At 33.1% G+C, this 20,836-nt stretch overlaps 1 protein-coding gene across 4 annotated transcripts in view; it reads right to left on the bottom strand.

The window, feature by feature from the left end:
• Positions 1-20,836, bottom strand: part of dpr12 (defective proboscis extension response 12) — a 214,707-nt gene that overhangs the window by 82,941 nt on the left and 110,930 nt on the right. For all 4 annotated transcript variants that reach the window (XM_018448518.1, XM_018448516.1, XM_018448515.1 and 1 more), the window contains one exon: positions 8,592-8,753. In XM_018448518.1, coding sequence (XP_018304020.1) covers positions 8,592-8,753 — 162 coding nt within the window. The remainder of the gene's footprint in view (positions 1-8,591; positions 8,754-20,836) is intronic.

Genomic DNA, 20,836 nt, shown 5'->3' with positions numbered 1-20,836 from the left:
ATTTCGCTAGCAAGATAAGATTTTATATGTCATTTATCGATCTTGGAACGTTATGTAACGGTTCCAATTTGCACTGTTCTTCCGATTATAAATTTTCCTTTAAATAGTCAATAACGACGATATCGCTGTTATTCTTCAAAACCAATAAAGCTCGAACGTTCAAAATTTTGTAAAATTCTCACCTCGTGCAGCAATAATATGAACCTAGGACGAATCGACGAAAGGACGTCAAAGTACGAAGCCAATGGTGCGTCGATGCTCGGGGATGCCGGGTTTTCACAAAAGGTCCGCAAACTCGGAGGAAATTGCTTTCTCTCTCCTCGCTTAACTCAATTATTCGTTACTTTCGCCCCGTTAAAGCGCGTATCGCGAAAGTTATCCTCTCTTCTCATCCAAAACTGGCGCGCGCGCGAGCAACTAAAATGCGTTATTGTGCGTTTAATCCTTAACTTCAATCGCGGAAACTCGACCTCAACTCCCGTAGACCCTCTTGCATAGCGAGTTTTCGAGAAGCTATCCCATAAACTCTCATTCCCTCATCCTATTTCGTAACATTTGCGTTACTAAACTTAGTTACGTTGATGGTTGCTTGCGCGGATAAATGCACCAAACGATAAGCGAGTTACGTTAAAAGAAATTTTTGTTCTTTATTTGTTATAATTACTGGCGTATAAATGATAACGCAACGAATATAATAACAACGAAAAGCACAACGCAATTACGAAAATTCTAATGATGACACGCAATATTTACGTTGCACGTCACATGACTTTAATGTGAAATATTACTCACATATTACGTTGATGTTAAATTCGATCAATTAGCATAATAATTATGATGTAAACGTTGCGTTCTTATTTGCCGCAATTTTATCTCAAATATCTGCAGGCAAACTACAGGTAGAAGTCGGTAATTACTATTGCGATTCATGAAAGGGCATAACGTAATTTAGTAAATTAATATTGGCGTATGATCATCCGTTCTGTAGCTATGTTTATCTTCGAATACAACTTTAATGTACCGCATTGTGTGTTGTATTGCTTACGCATTACAAACCATTATTGTGTTATTTTCGAAAAGCTGCCTCGCAATGGTGCAAGTTTATCTTCGTTTTCGTATTACCGTTATTTAGGTTACTCGCGTGCTAAGTTGTTTACTGGCAAATGTAATGAAGATTGAAGTTAAGACTAGGAAAGTTAGATGCTCGTTCATTAATTTGTTTAGTCTGTATATTATCCTGTTTTTCTACGGTCTCTTCGATGAATATTTTCCGATGAATTTTCGTTGAATATTTTAAAAAATGCAGTTTCACATCCTCTGTTACAGAAACTAGTTTTTTTACGTTTTTTCTTTTTAAGTTAGGTTTAAAAGATGATATTAAATATAATTTACAAATTGGATTTCTGTCTCTACACATCTTTTAAATTAAATTATCGTTTAACTGAAGAGCGACTGAAATTGAAGTTAACCTCTATTTTTTTATTTACTCATTCTATTTTTGACGGATATAATATATTTATTACAAATACAATCCGGTTGTATATATTTGTATATATTTTTAGCAGAATTTTTATTTGTCATACATAAAACGAATTAAATGAAACTCAATGGAAATATTTTTAAGATATCCCGTTGTTTTTAATAAATTGAATAAAATCTCAATCGTCTCGTATTTATTTTCATTGTTTTACGTTTCGCAAATTTATCTACGTATTGAAGATATGAGAGAATAAAATTCGTGAAATTCGCCATATGTCGTCTCGTGCCAATCTCGTCTCTTCGTCAACGTAATAGACGACGAATCATGTTTGCCAGCAGATGATACTCATCCGTTAATTTCTATCCGACGTACCATATTTCCAAGCTGACTTCCCGCTCGTCGTACACGAATTTCGAAACGCCCGATTCCAGCGAAATCGCGACTTACGTAACATACTGTACGTAGTTACGTTATTTGTGCTCCAGCTGGCGCATAAGGGGTGCACATTCTCCATCTCGGCGAACTGTAAAAATTGGCATCATGGTTTGACGGTAATCCCGGAAACCCTTTCGATCGAAAGTGCGATCAGATTGGAGAATTCTTTTTTTTTTCCCACTCAGCGGCGACACGGTTCACCGACCGTTACATGGAGAGATATAGATTTATTTCATCCGCCACTGTTACACGCTTCGAATGCTGATGGGATCTACAGAACGTGAACGCTCCAGTTTTATAACCCGGTCGCGGGTTAGTATCGCTTTGCCGTAAATAAGTAACGCCAGCTGCGGACGCGTATTCACGTTTGATTAAGTGTTGGCGTATAAAACAGTACAGAAATCTATTGTATGAAAAACTGTCAGCAAAGAAATCTAATGCAAATAATTCTTAATTAGTTACACAATATATTTTCAGTGAATTTTGGAAACACTCGAAATATACACAAACTTTTATGAAAGATATGTAAGTTTCACATTAGATATCGTAAAGTTTATTTATTATTAATAATAAAAAAATTTATGATTAATTAAAAAACTTATAAATTTTCAAGAAGATTATTCAAGTAATTGAAAGGAAACGTTACATATGCAAGAAAAATTTGGTTACGTTGTGTATTAACAAGTGAGAAAAAAATTGGTAACTAAAAAATTGATTTTGCCACTAATAATTTATTCACAAAAGTGAGTTATGTAACTCAATAAAGTGTTTCACAGGTCAAATTTCAACAATGTTTTTTTGTCTATAAATTGTAAAATAAATCCAACAAACTATTTTTTTTAATAGTACAGGGAGGAGAGGAAGAAAGAGAGTAGGGAGGGAGAATTTTTAAATTTTTTCGCCTATATTTCATATTTTTTTTGCCTATCCACCAAAACGCATGCATTTCGATGATTCTTTTGCAATATTCGCGAAGGGGCGGAATGTACAAGCGTGATCGGTTTTATTGCATTATTCTATTGCTATACAGTATTCGAACCTTGTCAAATATCATTCATATCGATTGACAGTTTTATTCTTAATATCCTTAATTGCATTTGGATCTCTCGTTATAGTTATTAAATATTCAGCTTTGTTCTTATAGATAATTTCGATTTAAAATTCTATTAAAACAAAAATCATTAAAAGTAAAATGACAAATAAGATCATGTAATGTATTTGCAACGTAAACATAAAATTTGCAAAAATCCCGTAAATTTCCAATGGATTATAATTCCAAAATATCAAAATATTAGAAAATGCACTGATGAACGCATGATAATTAATATTAATAATTCATGAAATTATTAAATCATTATTTTATGTGCAAATTGAATATTAAAAATTAAGCTGTTAGTTTAATACTCATTATCTCATTTTCGCGAAATATTGGTCATTTTTCTTTCTTTCCTTTTTTAAATACCTAGAGGTTCTTTATGTTCCATAGCACTCCTATTTTATCAGCCAAATTATGCGTGCATTCGCTCGTATGAACACAAGAGAGCCCTGCAGCTATATATTCTTCGTATCGTAAATTTCTAACACGTAACGATGCCCATATGTTGTCCGTACGCGCCGAAAGTTCCGGCTGCGAAAATATGCAACAGTGGTTCGAGCTCAATTAAACTCGGCACAGTAGTCGAAGCTTTCATTTTCAGTTAATGCAAGAAATACTCATATTATGCTAGACTCATGTCGTTACACCAGAAAGATAAAACTAATGAATTAGTTCTCACAGATAAGTATCGAATACAAGTCTCGTCGAACGAACTATGACAAATTGTTGCATTGAAAGCTTGATAATGAGCCTTTTTGAGAGTTTAACGATTCTGCTGAACTACTTTCGCAGTTCTTATCCCTAAGAGATTTATTCACCACTATAAGAAGTCGTGATTATGATGGCTTTGCATTAGCGCTCGTTGAAATGGCATAAAATTAAGGATGCGTAGATAGCTGGATATTGAATGGTCTGATTTGACTTCGAAATAGTTAACATTAACTAAATTATAGACAATTACTACAATTATCTTTAAAAAAAAAATGTTACATCACATAGTAATATTTTTACTATTTAAACCTGCAGATTATACTATTATAGTAAAATAAATTAATGTTTCAATAACATAGTATAATATAACAATACTATTTCAATTTGATTGCGTATTCTTTAATAGTAATAACGATATATTTTGAAGTGGCTCATATAAACAATAAGTAAAGTTAAGAGAAGTCTAATGTTTATGGAAAGAGCGGTATGAGATATCTAAATTATTACGTAATTAACGATCAATGTAATTTCGCGAATTAATGAAATGTCGCGCGAGCGCTCGTATAATTTTAATCCTGAACAAAGTAAGATATCGCACGGAGCGTATTGTCGGACATAAATCCCTGGGCTTCGCTCGAGATTAACTGCCAAATTTGACCTCCATCAAAATCTCGGTTTAGCTCAGCGTTTCGCAGCGCGGGCATAAACTTCGTCCAAAAGCTTAACGAGCCCCACGATCGCGACTGCGTTTGCTTCGACACGAGCCAAGGTGAGAAAGTACTTATCTTCAGCGCCGAAGGGACTTCTCATGCTGTGTGTCTCACAGGCGACCCACTTTTCGTGCAGCTGTAGATGTACAACCAATCCCAGCCGTAGCCAGCTGCGGCTACGACGGAGCTTGCGATAAGCGCGAAACGAGCTTTCCATTACTCCTTCGAAGACGCGTAAAAAGTTAAGTACCTTGACTTACGTACTACGTAACAACTCAAGGTTTGCCTTAATTAATTTCTTTTTGTAGCCGTCGTAGGACTGGACGTGTAATTAAACCCAGCATTTAATATCGCTGCTACTTCCGGCTTGCATGGTCCATATAATTGCGATGGAAACGCCTGGAGCATTGCACAATTTTGTCTCGTATTTTTCAACAGTTCTACCCGGCGATAAGCAAACAGCTCTACGGTATACTCAATTATTAAATGCAAAAGTGCTGGAGGTTTGAAGTTAAAATATCTCAGCGCGTCTTCCAGATAAATCTGTACCTTTCGATGAAATAAAAATGATGAAAGCTGTGGAGAAGCATTCAAATTTACGAAAGCAGTAATTTTTGGACAATTTTATTACTTTTTTAATATTATATGACATTCACTACGGAGGAATATCATAGTGGCATAAATTATGGATAAAAATAAACAAACATAAATAAAATAAATATAAATTAAAATCTTTATACATGAAATGTACTTTTCATGCATAATTGTGCATATTGTGCGTGCACGTAGTATGTAATAAAATTTTAATTATATTTTCATCTGTTGAATTTTCCAAATTGGATAAAATAATAATTTATATACTTTTTTATGTGCTGAATAACTTCATATTCAACGAAAAAGATAGACGCTCTAAATTTTAATTGAATAAAATTTTGTAAAAAAATGAAAAATACATTAAAAACAATGAAAGTATTATACATATTATGCGTTTTTCACATTTTTACCCCACAGACGTTGTACGTGCGCAGTAGTAAGGTCTCGATTACTTCCAAAGCTTTCCATCGCTCCATCTTCAATTACACTTAATCGCCACGACGTTCGCAATAAAATGGTCACCGCACTATATCTGTCGTTTGCGATAGCTACGTTGCTGCTTTTTCACGCTAAAATGTTTGCTGGGGTAATAACGGAGATAGGAGAACTCGCGAGAAACTTTCCCATCTTTGATGCTTTCTGTTGCGTAGCGTCATCTTAATTTATCCGATCTTGTAAACATTATTTGAGGACAAGATCTATGAAAAAAGAATGTAATTTACAAAAGAAAGAACAGAAAAAACGGCAACATTCGATCATGTCCAATTAATCAAGGATCTCTTCCAAAAGTGCATGTTCCATCAAAGATATGATTGTTAGCAGTAAAATTATTGAAGTTCTGTATTCGTGATGAACTTCATATTCAAGCAAGAACTTCAGAAAGCAATTATCTTAATCCGGTACAATTTGAATTCTCCTTATTACACACATACATGCATACATGATTTAATTTTATTCGTGTAAAATATAAATTCCGATTTACTCGCATAAAGATATTGAAAATTATGGCAATGTGATCTATATAATGCAAGTTTACCTATAATTAATTTTTATGTCGCTTTAAATAGTTTTATTTTGAATAAACAAATCCGATTACGTGGTTTCGAGAAATGAGGAACTGTAATTCAGTGCATGATATAACTGATACATGGCTTGGGACATTGTTACACGCTAAGATTAACGAGTAATCCGTTATCCGACTATGCGGTTCGTCATTGTGAGACAAGCAATCGCTTCGGACGTTTATCCCCCCATGACTTTTAATTAGAAACCACAATGACGGACCGCTGTGGACATTGTGTGGGCGATACTCATCTCGAGCGTTATAATATACACGTTAGTCAGGAAAACACCTACGTATTATCGAGACCTTGTGACACCGTGATTTCCACGCTCAATGACCTCGTTGCATAATGAGGTGTCGAGAGTTGCATTGCGGCCATACAACCGCACTCGTCTCTTTTCTCTTTCTATGATCAAATAGATGGAACGCCGCGTCATTCAGCAATAGTTGGTAGACATTCGTTCAGTTCCAAAATCAATTCTTTGCTAATTATAAACGCGCTACGGTATCCATTTTTATTTTTGATAAAGTTGGGCGCCAGGTTTACACCGATGCCGATTAATAGATGCTATATATACCATTCAAATAATTCGTAATAATTTAAAATAGACTTTAGTAATAATAATAGTTAATTAACTGCTCGAGATATTTCTGGATGCCTGGCCGTAAAATGAAAAAGCTTTAAAACAATTCATAAAGTACTTTTAATGAATAAAAGTAAAGGTTCCTGTACAATAACGTAAATTATTTTGTATTTCGATTAAATCATTATAGACGAATTATTTAAGTGTAACTAACACCAATCTATTGTACAATATCCATTAGCTTCGTTATAATTATATTATTGTCTAAAAATACAATCTAAATTTCAATGATATAATCGGCTTTTAATATTACGTTGTACATTGAATACTTATTAATTTCCATTATTGTATATCATTTAATTATAACGTTATTTTATAATAAATGGATTTTGTCGTTAATCATTTTATGTATCATTTCATTTCTTCCAATGTATTAAACACAATATCTGTATCTATTATTACAGATATTTTATTCTATATTTTATTCTGTTTTATATTCTTAAACAAATTCCGACTTTATGATCTTTATGATTGAGAATTCAATGATTGATTTTGAAACTTTTTTATTGACATTTTCGCAAAAAAATATACAAAGCTCAAAGGATAATGTCCTATCTTTTACTTACTTGCCGATAATTAATTAAAGTCCCTAAAGATCGCTGATTACGACAACGAGCCGGAGGTGTCTCTCGAACTTTGAAGCCAGATAGAGAAAGTGAGCAATGCGAAAACGGCGGTTTTCTAAGTTCATTGGTAAAAGTTTCGCGGCTACACTATATTCGCACCCCGAAATTAACATAAAGAGGCAGTCTTTGCTATCCCAAACTTGAGCCTTCACCCGTACCCGGAGAAACTTTAGAAAGGTCAGAGACTGCTGCAGGTTTTCAAAGTTTACTCGACAGCGAACGCAAGCGGGCATCATGTCTCGTTATTCACGCTGTCCGATTTCTTTCGCGCTCGCACGTACTTGCCACGAGCTTGTGTTTGCCGTTCCATTAGCCGGAAAAATGTATGAATATGCAGCAAGAACGGTTTATCCGTATTGCTCACGTCATACGGATTTACGTGTTAGTGTCCCCAATCGTACTTAATTCTATTTCCTGACGACGTGACAAAAAAGTTCTCTAGTTCGGATTAGTTCTCTAATTACGGAGCCATTAACTGGACATCGAAATTATTTTCTATCCACATTAGAGCGATTTTTATAATATTCTCGTGAAATTTCTTTCCGGTCCAATACATTTTCAATTTAGACCGGCTTACTTTATGTCTCGTATGTGAGCAAAATATTACAATTCACAAACATTATCTCTTTTTAGTTTTCTTTTAATAATTTACTAATATTGTAAATATCGGTTGTATTAATAAAAAGTTATCAAAGAGAATACGTTTTGCAATGATAAATGTTTTATAACATTAGATATCGAATATACATCGACTTAATGCCAAATTGATGACGCATACATTGCGGTGCGCATAATTAGTGATGTTTGGAATTATTAATCGAAGGATTTATTACTCCCGCTGTATATATACAGCGGCATGTGTATATCACTTGGTGATATACGCTCATATATTTTCATGTAGCATATAATTATTGAAATATACATTTGATCTGAAGATAGAAATGTACATCCAAAGATAGCAATTTTGAAGTTATATTAGGGAGTCCAATCGAGCGGAGAATATTATTAATAATAATAAACCGCAAAAAATGGTGTATAATCAGTGTAAACGCGAATCGAGCGATTCGTCAGTTTCGCTCTTCAAAGAAAAAAGAAAAGAGAAACAGCGGACAATAAAATAATAAAACGAGCAACTGAGAATGATACATCGTGCGATAAAAGTTGAGAAACACTTGTTAAAGTACATTGAATCAATTAACCCGTAGGGTTGTTCGTGCAGGGGGTTACATTACCTGACACTCGTACGTCCCATTGTCTCTTTCTTGGACGTATTTTATTTGAAGGGTCCAATCGTCCGAGCCCTCGGGATGAAGTACTTGAAATCGCTCGTCGTTCGTGTATGTGAACATAGAGCTTGTTAAAACGTGAAAGTCACGTCGCCGGATCCACGATATCTGAAACACAGATATTAATTGACACACACAATCAGAAATAATGTAAATAAATATTCAAATAACTATTTATTAATTACTTATTTATCAGTTCTTATCAAAATTTTTCTATTTATTTATCGGTTTTCATCAATATTTTTTATTTAATTAGTTTTACAATAAGAAGTAAAAAATAAATGAAACGTATGGTAAAAAATATGAAAAATATCATAATGATATAAAATATACTGAACTTTCGCATTTTTAATACAAAAAAAAATACTTTAATTTAGCAAATTAAATAGCCAAAAAGATCTGTTTAATTTGATAGACATGTTCATAACGATATGTATAAAGAGATATATATTGGATTTTAATTAAAATAAATATTGCTAAAAAAACTGAGCTGTATCAGCACATATATATATATATTTGCGTTCACATAAATTGGATTAACATAACCGACCGGATTGCATCTGAAAATAATGCATCAAGCATTTTTAATGCCTCTTGATAGGCATGTAAAATAATTATTTCTACAGATATAAAAAAGTCATAATAAAATGGTAATGGTACAAAATATTACTTTTATGTAAATAATAGCCATCTATGTATTGCGTGACACAGGGAAGAGATTTGGTACGGAGATATGTCATATTAAAATAATCCTGTTCGATACATTGGCATTTTGTGTAAATAAAGAGAAAAGATGAACGACTATTACATTAAACCACATGAAATGGAAAGATATTTATTACTTCATGTGACTGCAAACAATTTTGAAGTAAAATATATTGTTATATCAACTATACATATATACAATAATTTGATCATATAAAACTTATTTTAATTAAACATTAAAGTATTAAAAAGAATGCAATTATGTGTTATGTAAACATGTCATGAAATTTAATTATAATCTGCAACGGGTGACACACATCTTGCTGCATCTTGTTTTTAATATGACGTCAAACGAGAACAGACAATCTCTTTTAGATAACAGGTTGTATATTCTTCCACTCTAACTTCACTGATATTTTAATATAAACAAATTTCATTAGAGAACTTTAATTGTTAAATCCTCAGTGCGCAAAACTGTTATAATACTTTTTCCGAATGCAAAGAATACACAAATGAAAAGAAATAATGAACCAGTCTGTCTCTTGGAAATATGAATATTAAAATAATTATTATTTTCATAAAATGCATTATTTTACAAATATAAATACACGGAATGTAAAAAAAACATTTATATTTTCTGCAAATAATTTTCGTATTTCTCGCAATTACAATCGTTACTGCTTAACAAACGACAGAGTTTACGAAGTGGAGAACTGGTTTTAGCGGTACTTAGTAACTTTGCCCCTGCTCAAGTGCTACGACCTATCTTGCGATCCGATGGGACCGAGTACAATATTGCATAAATAGTAAAATTGTGAGAGCCGGAAATACGATCTCAACCTCCAGGGGAATGCGGCAGACCTGCCCGCATTCTCCTCAGACATTGCTTCCTTCCTCTGTTGATGCTTTAAGATCATTGTAGAAAGAGAATGCATAAAACATTAGGTATAAACCAGCGGCCAATCACGGTGTTTCTATCGAATTGGCTTGTGTGAAGCATATAAATGCACAATATCAGATTACATGTAATGAATTTATACATTTTTATCCCGGAAATAAACGTTAAATAACGTAGGTGAATAATTTTAAATCTTAATTAAATTAAATTAAGATTCTTAATTAAATTAAATTAAATTCTCTTTCCATCGTGTGATTAAATAGCTCTTTTAATTCGCGTTTGTGAATTTATCGCAAATAAATTAACACCTTTCAATTTTAATTTCTGCTGCAACCATGGCATACGGATAAATAACCATTTAGAACAATTATTTTAAAAAATACAAAAATATACGTATTTAACAGTGTTAAAATAGTGACGACACATTACATATTTCATAGCAATGAGCTAGATTAAGTTTTTATAATACTTTATATACACAAATAAAGATAAATCTGTTGACCCTATTGTTTGCCTACTGTAACAATTAAATAGCATAATATATAAGATTCATGTTAGAAATGTATCTATATATATTATATATATAATATGTATTTCTATTTTAAACTTTCTATTTTAAACAAGATAAATAGCAAGAGAAATTGCAAAGTCGCGTTTACGTTGACATAAATATGGTAATTCCCGTTACAGCATTTTGTTTACATAATAATATTAATTTGCAGACTTTTCGTGAGCACTGGCAAGCTGGACAAGATGCTCGGAAATTTCAAGTGGCGAAACTTCGCCGCAGTATGATTGCCAGCTCTCGGCTACAATCTAGTGCTTCAATGATTCCAGGCATTCGGAAGAGATCGCTTCGTCCGAAAGCATTAAACCACTTGAGGTACTTCAATCGGCTTCAAACTTTAGATTGATGTGAAATTTCTCGGTAGACCAATTATTATGAATTTGCTTTTCTTCTTTTGTGATCTGTATGAAAGTTGAATTTATTTCAGAGTACGTCATTAAAGAGATTATCACGAGAAACACAGAAGAACGTGCAACGAAACGACGATTCAGTACAATCTCGGCGCAATTCTTCCTTGATTAGGTGCGTATTGGAATTTTTCAGTTGTGTAGGAACCATTTCACGGATTTCAGATTCTCAAGTACGTACTCAGTCATACCTCAATGACGATTATTTTTCTGGATTTGCGTATGTTTGTAATTAAGCATTACCTTTGATCGCTTCGTAAATACGCTTTATGCTAACAAGATTAAAAGTGAAGTTGTACTAAAAAGAATCTTGTTTTTTTTCTAACCAAAACCGAAAACGATTGTAGTCTCGTCCAGTAGTGATTTGGGAGGAAAGTTTGGTTCAAACGATTCTTGAGACTGGATGAGAGTTTCGGACGAAAGGCATACCCGACATGGAAAGTTTACGTCGTCAAAATTTCGACAGAGAACAACCGACGAGGTCGATTCTATTGCCGTGTAGAGCAGCAGTCTGTATGATGTATGTAGGTCAGCGTTTCTCTCATCCTTTTACGTGCAGTGGACCATCGGTGCATCAATTGAAAGAAGTATGTTGCTATATTGTGGTATGTCAGTGTATATTCGTACAATACTTGAAGACATGTTTGAAAAAGTGGACGAATGGTCGAAAACATGTTAGTTTCTGTATAAACATACGAAAACTTTTTAAACTATTTTTCTTTGTTCTTTACTGTTTTCTATCAATTATCTGTTACAACATTCAGTGTGTTAATCCAATGTTACAATATTTTTAGAAATAATTATACATATTGATATATATACATAAATTTAATTAGATATAGTACTTTATTAGGTATATAGATTATTTAGATATATAATTATAATATTATATATATACATATACATGTAAATTACGTACAGAACGTGTACATTAAATTTGTGAAATTTAACATACTTTTCATAAAATTTTCTGGAAAGTATATTAAATTTCATTAATTTTTATGAAAAATACATTAAATTTCATGTACACAAATATACTTTTCAGTTATAAATACATTAAATTTAATGTAATGTCATGAAATTAAGTTCAAATTGTGTAAATTAAAATATCTATATTAAATTTCATGAAATTTTCAACAGTGTAGCGTTGAACATTGAAATATAGTACTTTTACCAGAAAGGCATACATCGATATATATACATCAATAGTATAATATATCAACAGATTCTTTATTTACAAATCATTTTTTAGCAAAAATAATTAAAAAATTTTTTTCTTTAATGATAAAGACGTCATTTCTAGAGAGGATATGAAGATAAGGAAAAATAGGGTTTAAGACAATTAAAACTGTGCAATAATTAGATATAGGTGACATTAATGTAAATTAGCGTAGCGTCTGATTAGGAAGATTCTGATACTTAGGATAAAAGATAAGAAAAGAATGTATGTTAGATAATAGTAATATTTAGATATCAGATTTTAGTTAACCATTAATCATCAAGGAATGGATGGATGGATGTGTGAGGTTAAAAGATGAAATTATAAACCAAGTTTCTTCTTGGCACATATCAGTTGAAGTAAGAAATATTCTGAATTCTATAAAATATATACATTAATTAAATATTTTATTATCAAATGTATTATCCGCTAAGTGAAGAGCAAAGTCAATAAAACTGAATGTCTTCTTAATCATTGATTCGTTTCACTGTTTTATATTGTGTATCTATTCAATAAAGAGAATATATTCCGGAAATGGATTGGTGAAGGATACAATGAGTAACATCAGGTTCGTGTAACCTCCATGGGTGACTGACCACAACCAGTACTTGGCTATCTCTCGCTAAAGGGTCAGGTATATCCTGTCTGGCTTTTCAGTTTCTGTTTCACGCTACTCGCTACTCGAACATCATGAAATGTTATGGTTGCGGTATTTGGTGTCTAAAGTTCCGCGTGTAACCGCAAATGTTATTTTCGAGCATTGCGCTACTTTGTCATAATACTATGCATTTTGATTTTGGTCAAAATATTTGTGGGGCAATTTAATTTGCAGATAGAAATGAAGTTATATCATATTAAATTTCGTATATGCGTACGCCAGATAGGTATTACATCTAGTTCGATATTAGTTCGATAAATGCAATGTAAAAGCTAGTATTGGTTTGTATTGACAAAGTAGATGAAACGATTAGATTTATCCTTATTATATATATATATATATTTGTTTCAATAAATCTAACACGAAATGGCAATTATGACCCTGCTATCACTCATACGACTTGACACATTTCTAGATTGAAACGATTAATCACAAAAGTATTGCAGACTCAATATTGCGAGTAGTCGTTTAAAACAAAGGTTAAATGTTATTAATCCATAAATTTTTTTTCATTCGCATTTATTACAAAAGAATATTTGCCATAAATAATATTCTAATATATTTAAAATAGGAAACTACCAGTAAAAATTGCTAGTAAAAAGTTAGCACAACAAGATATTGAACAAATTAAAATTATACAAAACAAAATTTCTATTTCTTTTATTACATTAATTTCTCAAAAAAATATAAATGACTTGACAATCAAAATCGCAAGACAAGATAAAGATAATTTGTTTTGGTAATCTATCGATTTAATTCAAGAACAACAATATAATAACAATATAATATAAGAATAACAATATAATATAAATAAGATTTCCTATTTAAATTTTCTACCGAATTTTTTTATTACAAAAGTGATTTGATGCAGTCAAAATATGCAACACAAAATAAAGATAATTCGCGTTTTTTCGGTAATCTATTAATTTATTTAAAAAATTATAATGATTATAATATCTAAATAATACATGATTTTCAATCTTCTGCTAGAAATTTTTTATTATAAAATTTTTCAAAAGTAGAAATGGCTGATACAGTTAAAAGCAACAAAATAAGATTAAGGTAATTTGGCATCGACAATCTATTTAATTCGAGAATGGAATATAAAAATGATATATGTTGAATTTTCATTGGATGTTCAATTTTTTCATATAAAAGTTTAAAGTGCTTTATATATACTTCATATCTAATATCTTTACACGCCATTGTAAAGTATTGGTTCGATAATAAAAAACATAAATCGTCTCTTTCTTGCAGAGTAAAAGATAAGAAGCATGATCTTTTCAAGATTATACCCGTCGGATATCACGTTATTCAGATTATGGCATCACGCAGAATCTTAGTGTGCGCGTTATCGGAGATCGTGCGTACAATGATTCTACCAGACAGAGCAGGAACAATCGGAGGTTCGTCGCGCGACGAAATCGTTTCGGCTATCGGATCAAAGTGATCATGCGAGGTCGTTGATAACGAGGAAAAAAAATTGGGGAGAAGAACCGAAAAAAAAGCATACACACGTTATGGAGAGGGGAGCGATAACGGGGAGAGTCTCTACGTTGCGTGTTGGCTCGTTTCGTATCACCATTCGAATGGAACGAAGCGTGATTGCCGGCGCTATCTCGGGACACGCGAGATCGTCCGATTATACCAGGGCGCGATTCAGCGATAACCCGTGTTGGTCCCGCCGCCGATTGTTAACGCGTTAATGGAGTTACTAAATGCGAACGCGCGCATAGTCCCTCGACACAACATGCAGGCAGCTTCGGTGCATCTTCTCTCTCTCTCTCTCTCTCTCTCTCTCTCTCTCTCTCTCTCTCTGAGTCAATAAACAACCCAACGAAATTAACGTGCCTGAGCGGATTAGTGCGCCGCGGGCGAAACGTCGCAGCTACGCCGTTGCACGCTGCGACAATGGACCTGTCGCATAATATCGATCCATGTAGCACCTTCCGATATACTTTGGGAGTTAAACTGCGAGAGGAAGAGAGAGAATTAGATCTATTTTAACGAGATAGTGCATGCAATTTTCTTATATCGCAAAAACAATTTAGAGAAAACTAATAATTTGGAGAAAAAAGAATGTATATTTTCACATATATCATTGGATTATTATTAAAAAATTATTAAAAAAAGGTTATCTTAAATTTAATTTTACAATTAGATACTTTTAAGTATCTTACAACTAGATACTCTTCCATCTAACCAATAAGCAGTAATCAATAGCATTTCAAGATCATAATATACAACTTGAATAAAATTAAATTATGGATGCTGTTATCGTAGTCGGATTTTATAATTTTAAATATTTAAATTTATTTTCATACTTAAAATTATAATAAAATCTATCTAAAATTCTCTCTCTCTAATTTTATTTCAGTTTATGCTTGCGAAAAATGATTTACGAGGTCGTTATATATATATAATAATAGAGTTAAATAAAACAAATGTGTATATATGTACACTGAACTTCGAAATAATTAAGTTTTTCTATCTTTCAGTTCGAGTATCTCAAGTGTCCCTATATACGCGTTCCTTTGGTTGTCATAAATAGTTCAATAAAATGAACGGAGGATTAGCTCGCGTATGGCAGGCGACGCATTTGCTTAGCCTATTACAACTAGAGGACAATGGACCGACCTGTCGGATAACCCAAATCTGTCGGCGGACTCCGGCAGTTACCGCTGCTCGTTGCCAAGATGAGTGGTCGACACAAGTCCATCGGTGGGGATTCTGAGGTCGGGACATGCAGTTTCGGCACAATAAATGATCGCGTTCACGCTGCCTTCCGCATACAATTGTAATGAGAAATGTTTCCCTGGGAGAACTACAAATCAGCACCTTGGAATCGATGTCAGTTCGCATTTTGTTATAAATGGGAAGAGAAATATGCTAAGGATATCTCCTGTGAGTATGTAAGGCACCATTCCTTCTTCCGCACCGTAGAATCGTACTGAATCTCTCAATTCCGCAACATCAGCGTAATTCTAAATTCGGACCAATGATTTATTGGAATTTGCGATACACAGATGCCATTCTTTGTAATCAGATAGATAGGATATACTTCAGACAGCAGTCGCAGTTTTAATAGTTGCTACGATTTTCTCATACAACCCATCATAAATCATCATATACATATTTTTATTTCCGTTTTGGTTGGTTAGCAAGATAAGTGACTTGCACGGATCCGCCATCCTTTAAAGTCATGTCATATGATTTAAGGAACGGCCAGCGGTCGACTTTATGAAAGTATCGATATCCGGATTCCGGAATGCTATTTTTAATCCCATGATATATCGACTGCATGCAACTTGGTTCAAGTTAATCGTAAAATATTATTACGGAGAGCGCACATCGTCGTTAAATAATGTCGAATAAAAAAAACAAATTATAAAGCAGGGATAAACTTGTACGCATCATGCCGCATCAAATAACCTTCGTGAAATTGTTGAGTGCGTCCGATAGAATTAGATGATATCATTAAGACATTAATCTTTCACAAGATCCCTCTCTTATTGTGGTTATCGATTTATCGAACGACACACACAAGAGAGGTTGAAATTAATGTCTGAAGGCGGAAGTGGACCCATTACGACGACCAAATCCATGGCTTCAATTCAACCGCGACGATCGTCAAGACAAAGAACCCATGTCCCTCAAAGACGCCAAGTCAGATATCCCGTTGGGTTTCCTTCTCCCCACACCTGCGGTCGATGTTAAACCACATTTCATACTAATTACGTTAGTTTACAAAACCACGTATTTCATACTTTCCTTATATGTAATCTCGTTGTGCGTTTCGGAAAAATTACAATGGGAATGTGAGGAACTATATGATGCTTTCAATTCTAACAGACCTTGTGATAATCTAAAAAATTATCTATTAGAATATTTCGTATATACTCCAGTGATTGTAGGTATATTATAAATATAATACTTATATAAAATTTCTATTAAAATAGAAATTTATTTTAAAGAATGCAGAAATACATATAAGGCAGGATAATAATCGGGACAAAGAGAAAATAAATACGAAATACATGATTTTTAAGATATTATTATTGACAATCTTTATCGATTATTATTGACAATCTTTATCAATTAAAAAGATTGTCGATAATAACATCTTAAAAATTATGTATTTCGTATTTATTCTCTCTTTGTCCCGACACTCCCGATTATTATCTTGCTTTATATATAAATAAATTTCTGAAGACATTATCATATATCTTTATATGTAATCTTTTATAAACATCAGTAATGCTACCTCTCAATTATAATTTCAAAATGTGAATTGAATAGTATATTAACTCTATTCAAATGCAAATTTGATCGTTTATTTAAAGATTGATCGACTAAAGTGACTATACGCAAACAGAGCAAATAATGATCATTTTACTCTCGAATTTATTTTCTGGTCGAGACATTTCTTCACGCGCATCTCATGGACTTATTCAGTCTTCTTCCCAATTCAAGTTTTATCTCGGCACGAAATGGCTTTTCCGATCCAATAAAGTGCGCCGCGTTAATTATCGGAATTTCGAAGGGTAATTCATTAATATTGCTCTCTAGTGATGGTGTGCGAATCGATACTGCTGCCGCAAGAAAGAAAATAAGAGGGGGACGGGGGAGAGAAGGGGAAGGGGGGGGAGAGAGAGAGAGAGAGAGAGAGAGGAAGGAGGAGAAAGGGAGAGGAGATTCCTCTTCTATAAAAAATCAATAACTAGATGTTGATAATCGATTCTTTCATGTTTATCTTGGCACCTTTCGCAACAGCTTTTCGTGCATTTTCGATGTCAGCGTTGCATTGACCATGGACAGGAAAAAATGCTCTCAGACATTGATAGCGCAGTGCGGCTTCGCAGAGAACGTCGGTACTCGCTCGGCAGCTCTATCAAAATTACTTCGCGGCGTTCGACTTTTCGTCGTCATCAATCTTTCCCGGTTTGACTGCTAACGCGATAATGCAGTTACGCCATGCACCAGGATGGGGCGGATATACAGACCCGGTCAGCCTGTCAAATTCGTCATAAATAATTGAATTAAAAGCAACGACGTCATGAGTGAATTTGCGGATCACCCAATCGGCAGAATTTCTGAGTGATTTTATCTAACCGATTTGCGACAGTCTCGTTCGCGGCATTTGAGATTTTAATCGCTTTTTATCTCGGATGAAGTATTGGAAATAATCGCTCTCTTGAGATTGTTGCGTTTGTCCGGAAATAACGTGCTGACTTTTTGATTACCATTTATACCCAATTGATTGTTATGAATATATCATATGTAACGTATACTTCCTACTATCATATGCAATGCATACTTCCTACTATCTTTAAAATATATAATAGAGGACTAGCTTTTATAAATTATCATAAAATTTCAAAAATATAAATGAAATTTCCTAATTATTAAAAATATTTACATGATTCTTTAGTAATTAATAAAATTATATATACAATAACAAAATAAAAATATAAAGTTTTCTTTTGGCATCATAAATCCTTCAGTCTATTTAATGAGCACCATTTTATTACTAATTATTGTTAACGTATAGCATATATCAAAATAAATAGTAAATTATAAATTAAAAATTTATGAATGAATCGATCTCTCGTTAATATAATTAACACATAAATAAGATTTCTCTGAAAATCCACTAATTTTTTCATTAATCTTTCATAAAACGAGTCACGATATTATACCGTTTATTTTATTACTTTTACAAAATGCATATTTTGGAAAGTAATTTTAAAATTATAAGATATTATTTTTCCTCCATTGCGCATAAGCTATTGAAGTCAAATTAGGTGAGTCATAATAAGCTTCATAAGCTGATATTTTCTCATTTGAAATTATATGAATAGAGTTTGTAAGTTACCTAACGATCAAATAACATTCGTTAATAATATAATTTAATTATTTTAACTTGTAATTTATCACAGAGTTAAATTTCGTTAAAATTGAGAACTTTGACGTTTTACAAATACAAGCGAGTCCGTTGTTTTGCTGCAGTGAAACATGAAATTTCGCGATGTATAATAAATACGCGATCTTGCATTGTAAACGATATCTTGCATTACAATTTAGAAATCGTAATTAAACAAAATGATGGTCGAATTATATAAAATAATAGCAAACAAATTAATTAATTGCTCCGATAAACATTTCCGAAATTGGAAATTCAAATGAACTTCATAAACATAGATAACATATATACTATTGCCATTGTTAAAAAAGGAATAATACATTCTCAATGGAAGTTAAATTTCATATAAACTATGGAGATCGCATTGTGGACGTATCGATCATACATCATCAAAGTCTATTGGATTTGACGTCGAGATGAAGGTTTAAAATAGTAAGTTCGGAAACACCATTGTTGTTCCATAATATTGAACAATGACCGACTTTCGGTTATTGACATCTGATCCTATAAAGTCTACAATGATGAAGGCTACGACGAGGGGATAACCACTTAATGTAATCGTGGGACAGAGTCCTCGAAATCATTATAAAATTTATATGAAATCTCTATGTATAATTCGACAATTGCATATGCAACCACGAGAAATCATTGTATAATATTAAATAAAATCGTATATTTTACCAAATTACTTCATATGTAGTGAAAAAAATTATTTGTAATCAGATAAAATCATATGAATCATGTAATCTATGGGACAATATTTCAGCTAGTGGTTACCCCCTTGGGCTAATACTGTGTGAGCTTAGTTCGCTGCTATTACGTGAAAGTTTCTAAGTTCTCGTACCAAATCGTCGTCGCTGTAAGGATGTCCTTTCGAATTGGGGCAGATTTGTCGCGGTCATCGGTTTTTTGCCAGCATCAATCTTGCACGCTTCTATGAACGATTTAACGTATCGATGCCAAATATAAGATGATGCAATAGTGACCCGTAGAAGAGACGTCTTTAGCAGCTAAATGTGCTAGCACCGCTTTTTACTCTTCCATCTTAATACGAGATATTGATGGTTAATCGAAATAAGTACGACGAGGGATAAAATTGATCTTTTGGAGAAAGTCGGAGGCTTGATAAAGAAAATCTCAAGCAGGCGCCATTACTGCACCTATCTGTATCAAATACGAGCTCGTCTGTGGAATCGCATACCGATTGCCGTGCTCTCAGCAGGATTCAATGCGTCGCGATCATCGATCGCCTTACCACTTCGAAGCGTCAGAGAGGATGTGCGAAAGGAGGCCATTACGCTCGTGTACATGAATAAATTTGTATGGAGTTGTTCCACGGTTACACGGACAAGATTAACCATGTACTACGTTCGTGTTGTTATTGCGTAGGCATTAGCATAACTTCTCATATATAACGTGTTATCCCTACGTAAACGATTTACAATAAAGTGTCATGAAATAAAAGCGTTTTTGTTTATCTAAAAAGGATACTAAAATATATCGTGTATTACTCTTAAGTAAGTAATTCATCGGGAAATATTTCTAATAAAAATTAGAAGAAAATTTATCGATTATGACAATTTTATATTTCTACCGAACTTTGTAAATGACTGCGTTCAGCAGAGAAAGCAGCTTTGCAACTGTTGTAAAATTCTTCAATACGATTGGTTCTTGCTTTTGATCCCTTATAGATCTAAACATATAAACCAATCATATTGGAGAATTTTATAACAGTTGCAAAGCTGCTTTCTCTGCTGAACGCAGCCATTGTTCTTCTACTGTTACTTTTTCAATTCGCCAAGAAACGAATATA

This window comes from Mycetomoellerius zeteki, unplaced genomic scaffold, assembly GCF_001594055.1.
Source record: "Mycetomoellerius zeteki isolate Tzet28-1 unplaced genomic scaffold, Tzet1.0 scaffold221, whole genome shotgun sequence".
Taxonomy (NCBI): domain Eukaryota; kingdom Metazoa; phylum Arthropoda; class Insecta; order Hymenoptera; family Formicidae; genus Mycetomoellerius; species Mycetomoellerius zeteki.
The sequence above is the reverse complement of the archived record's forward strand: the minus strand, read 5'-3'. Positions and strand labels throughout refer to the sequence as shown.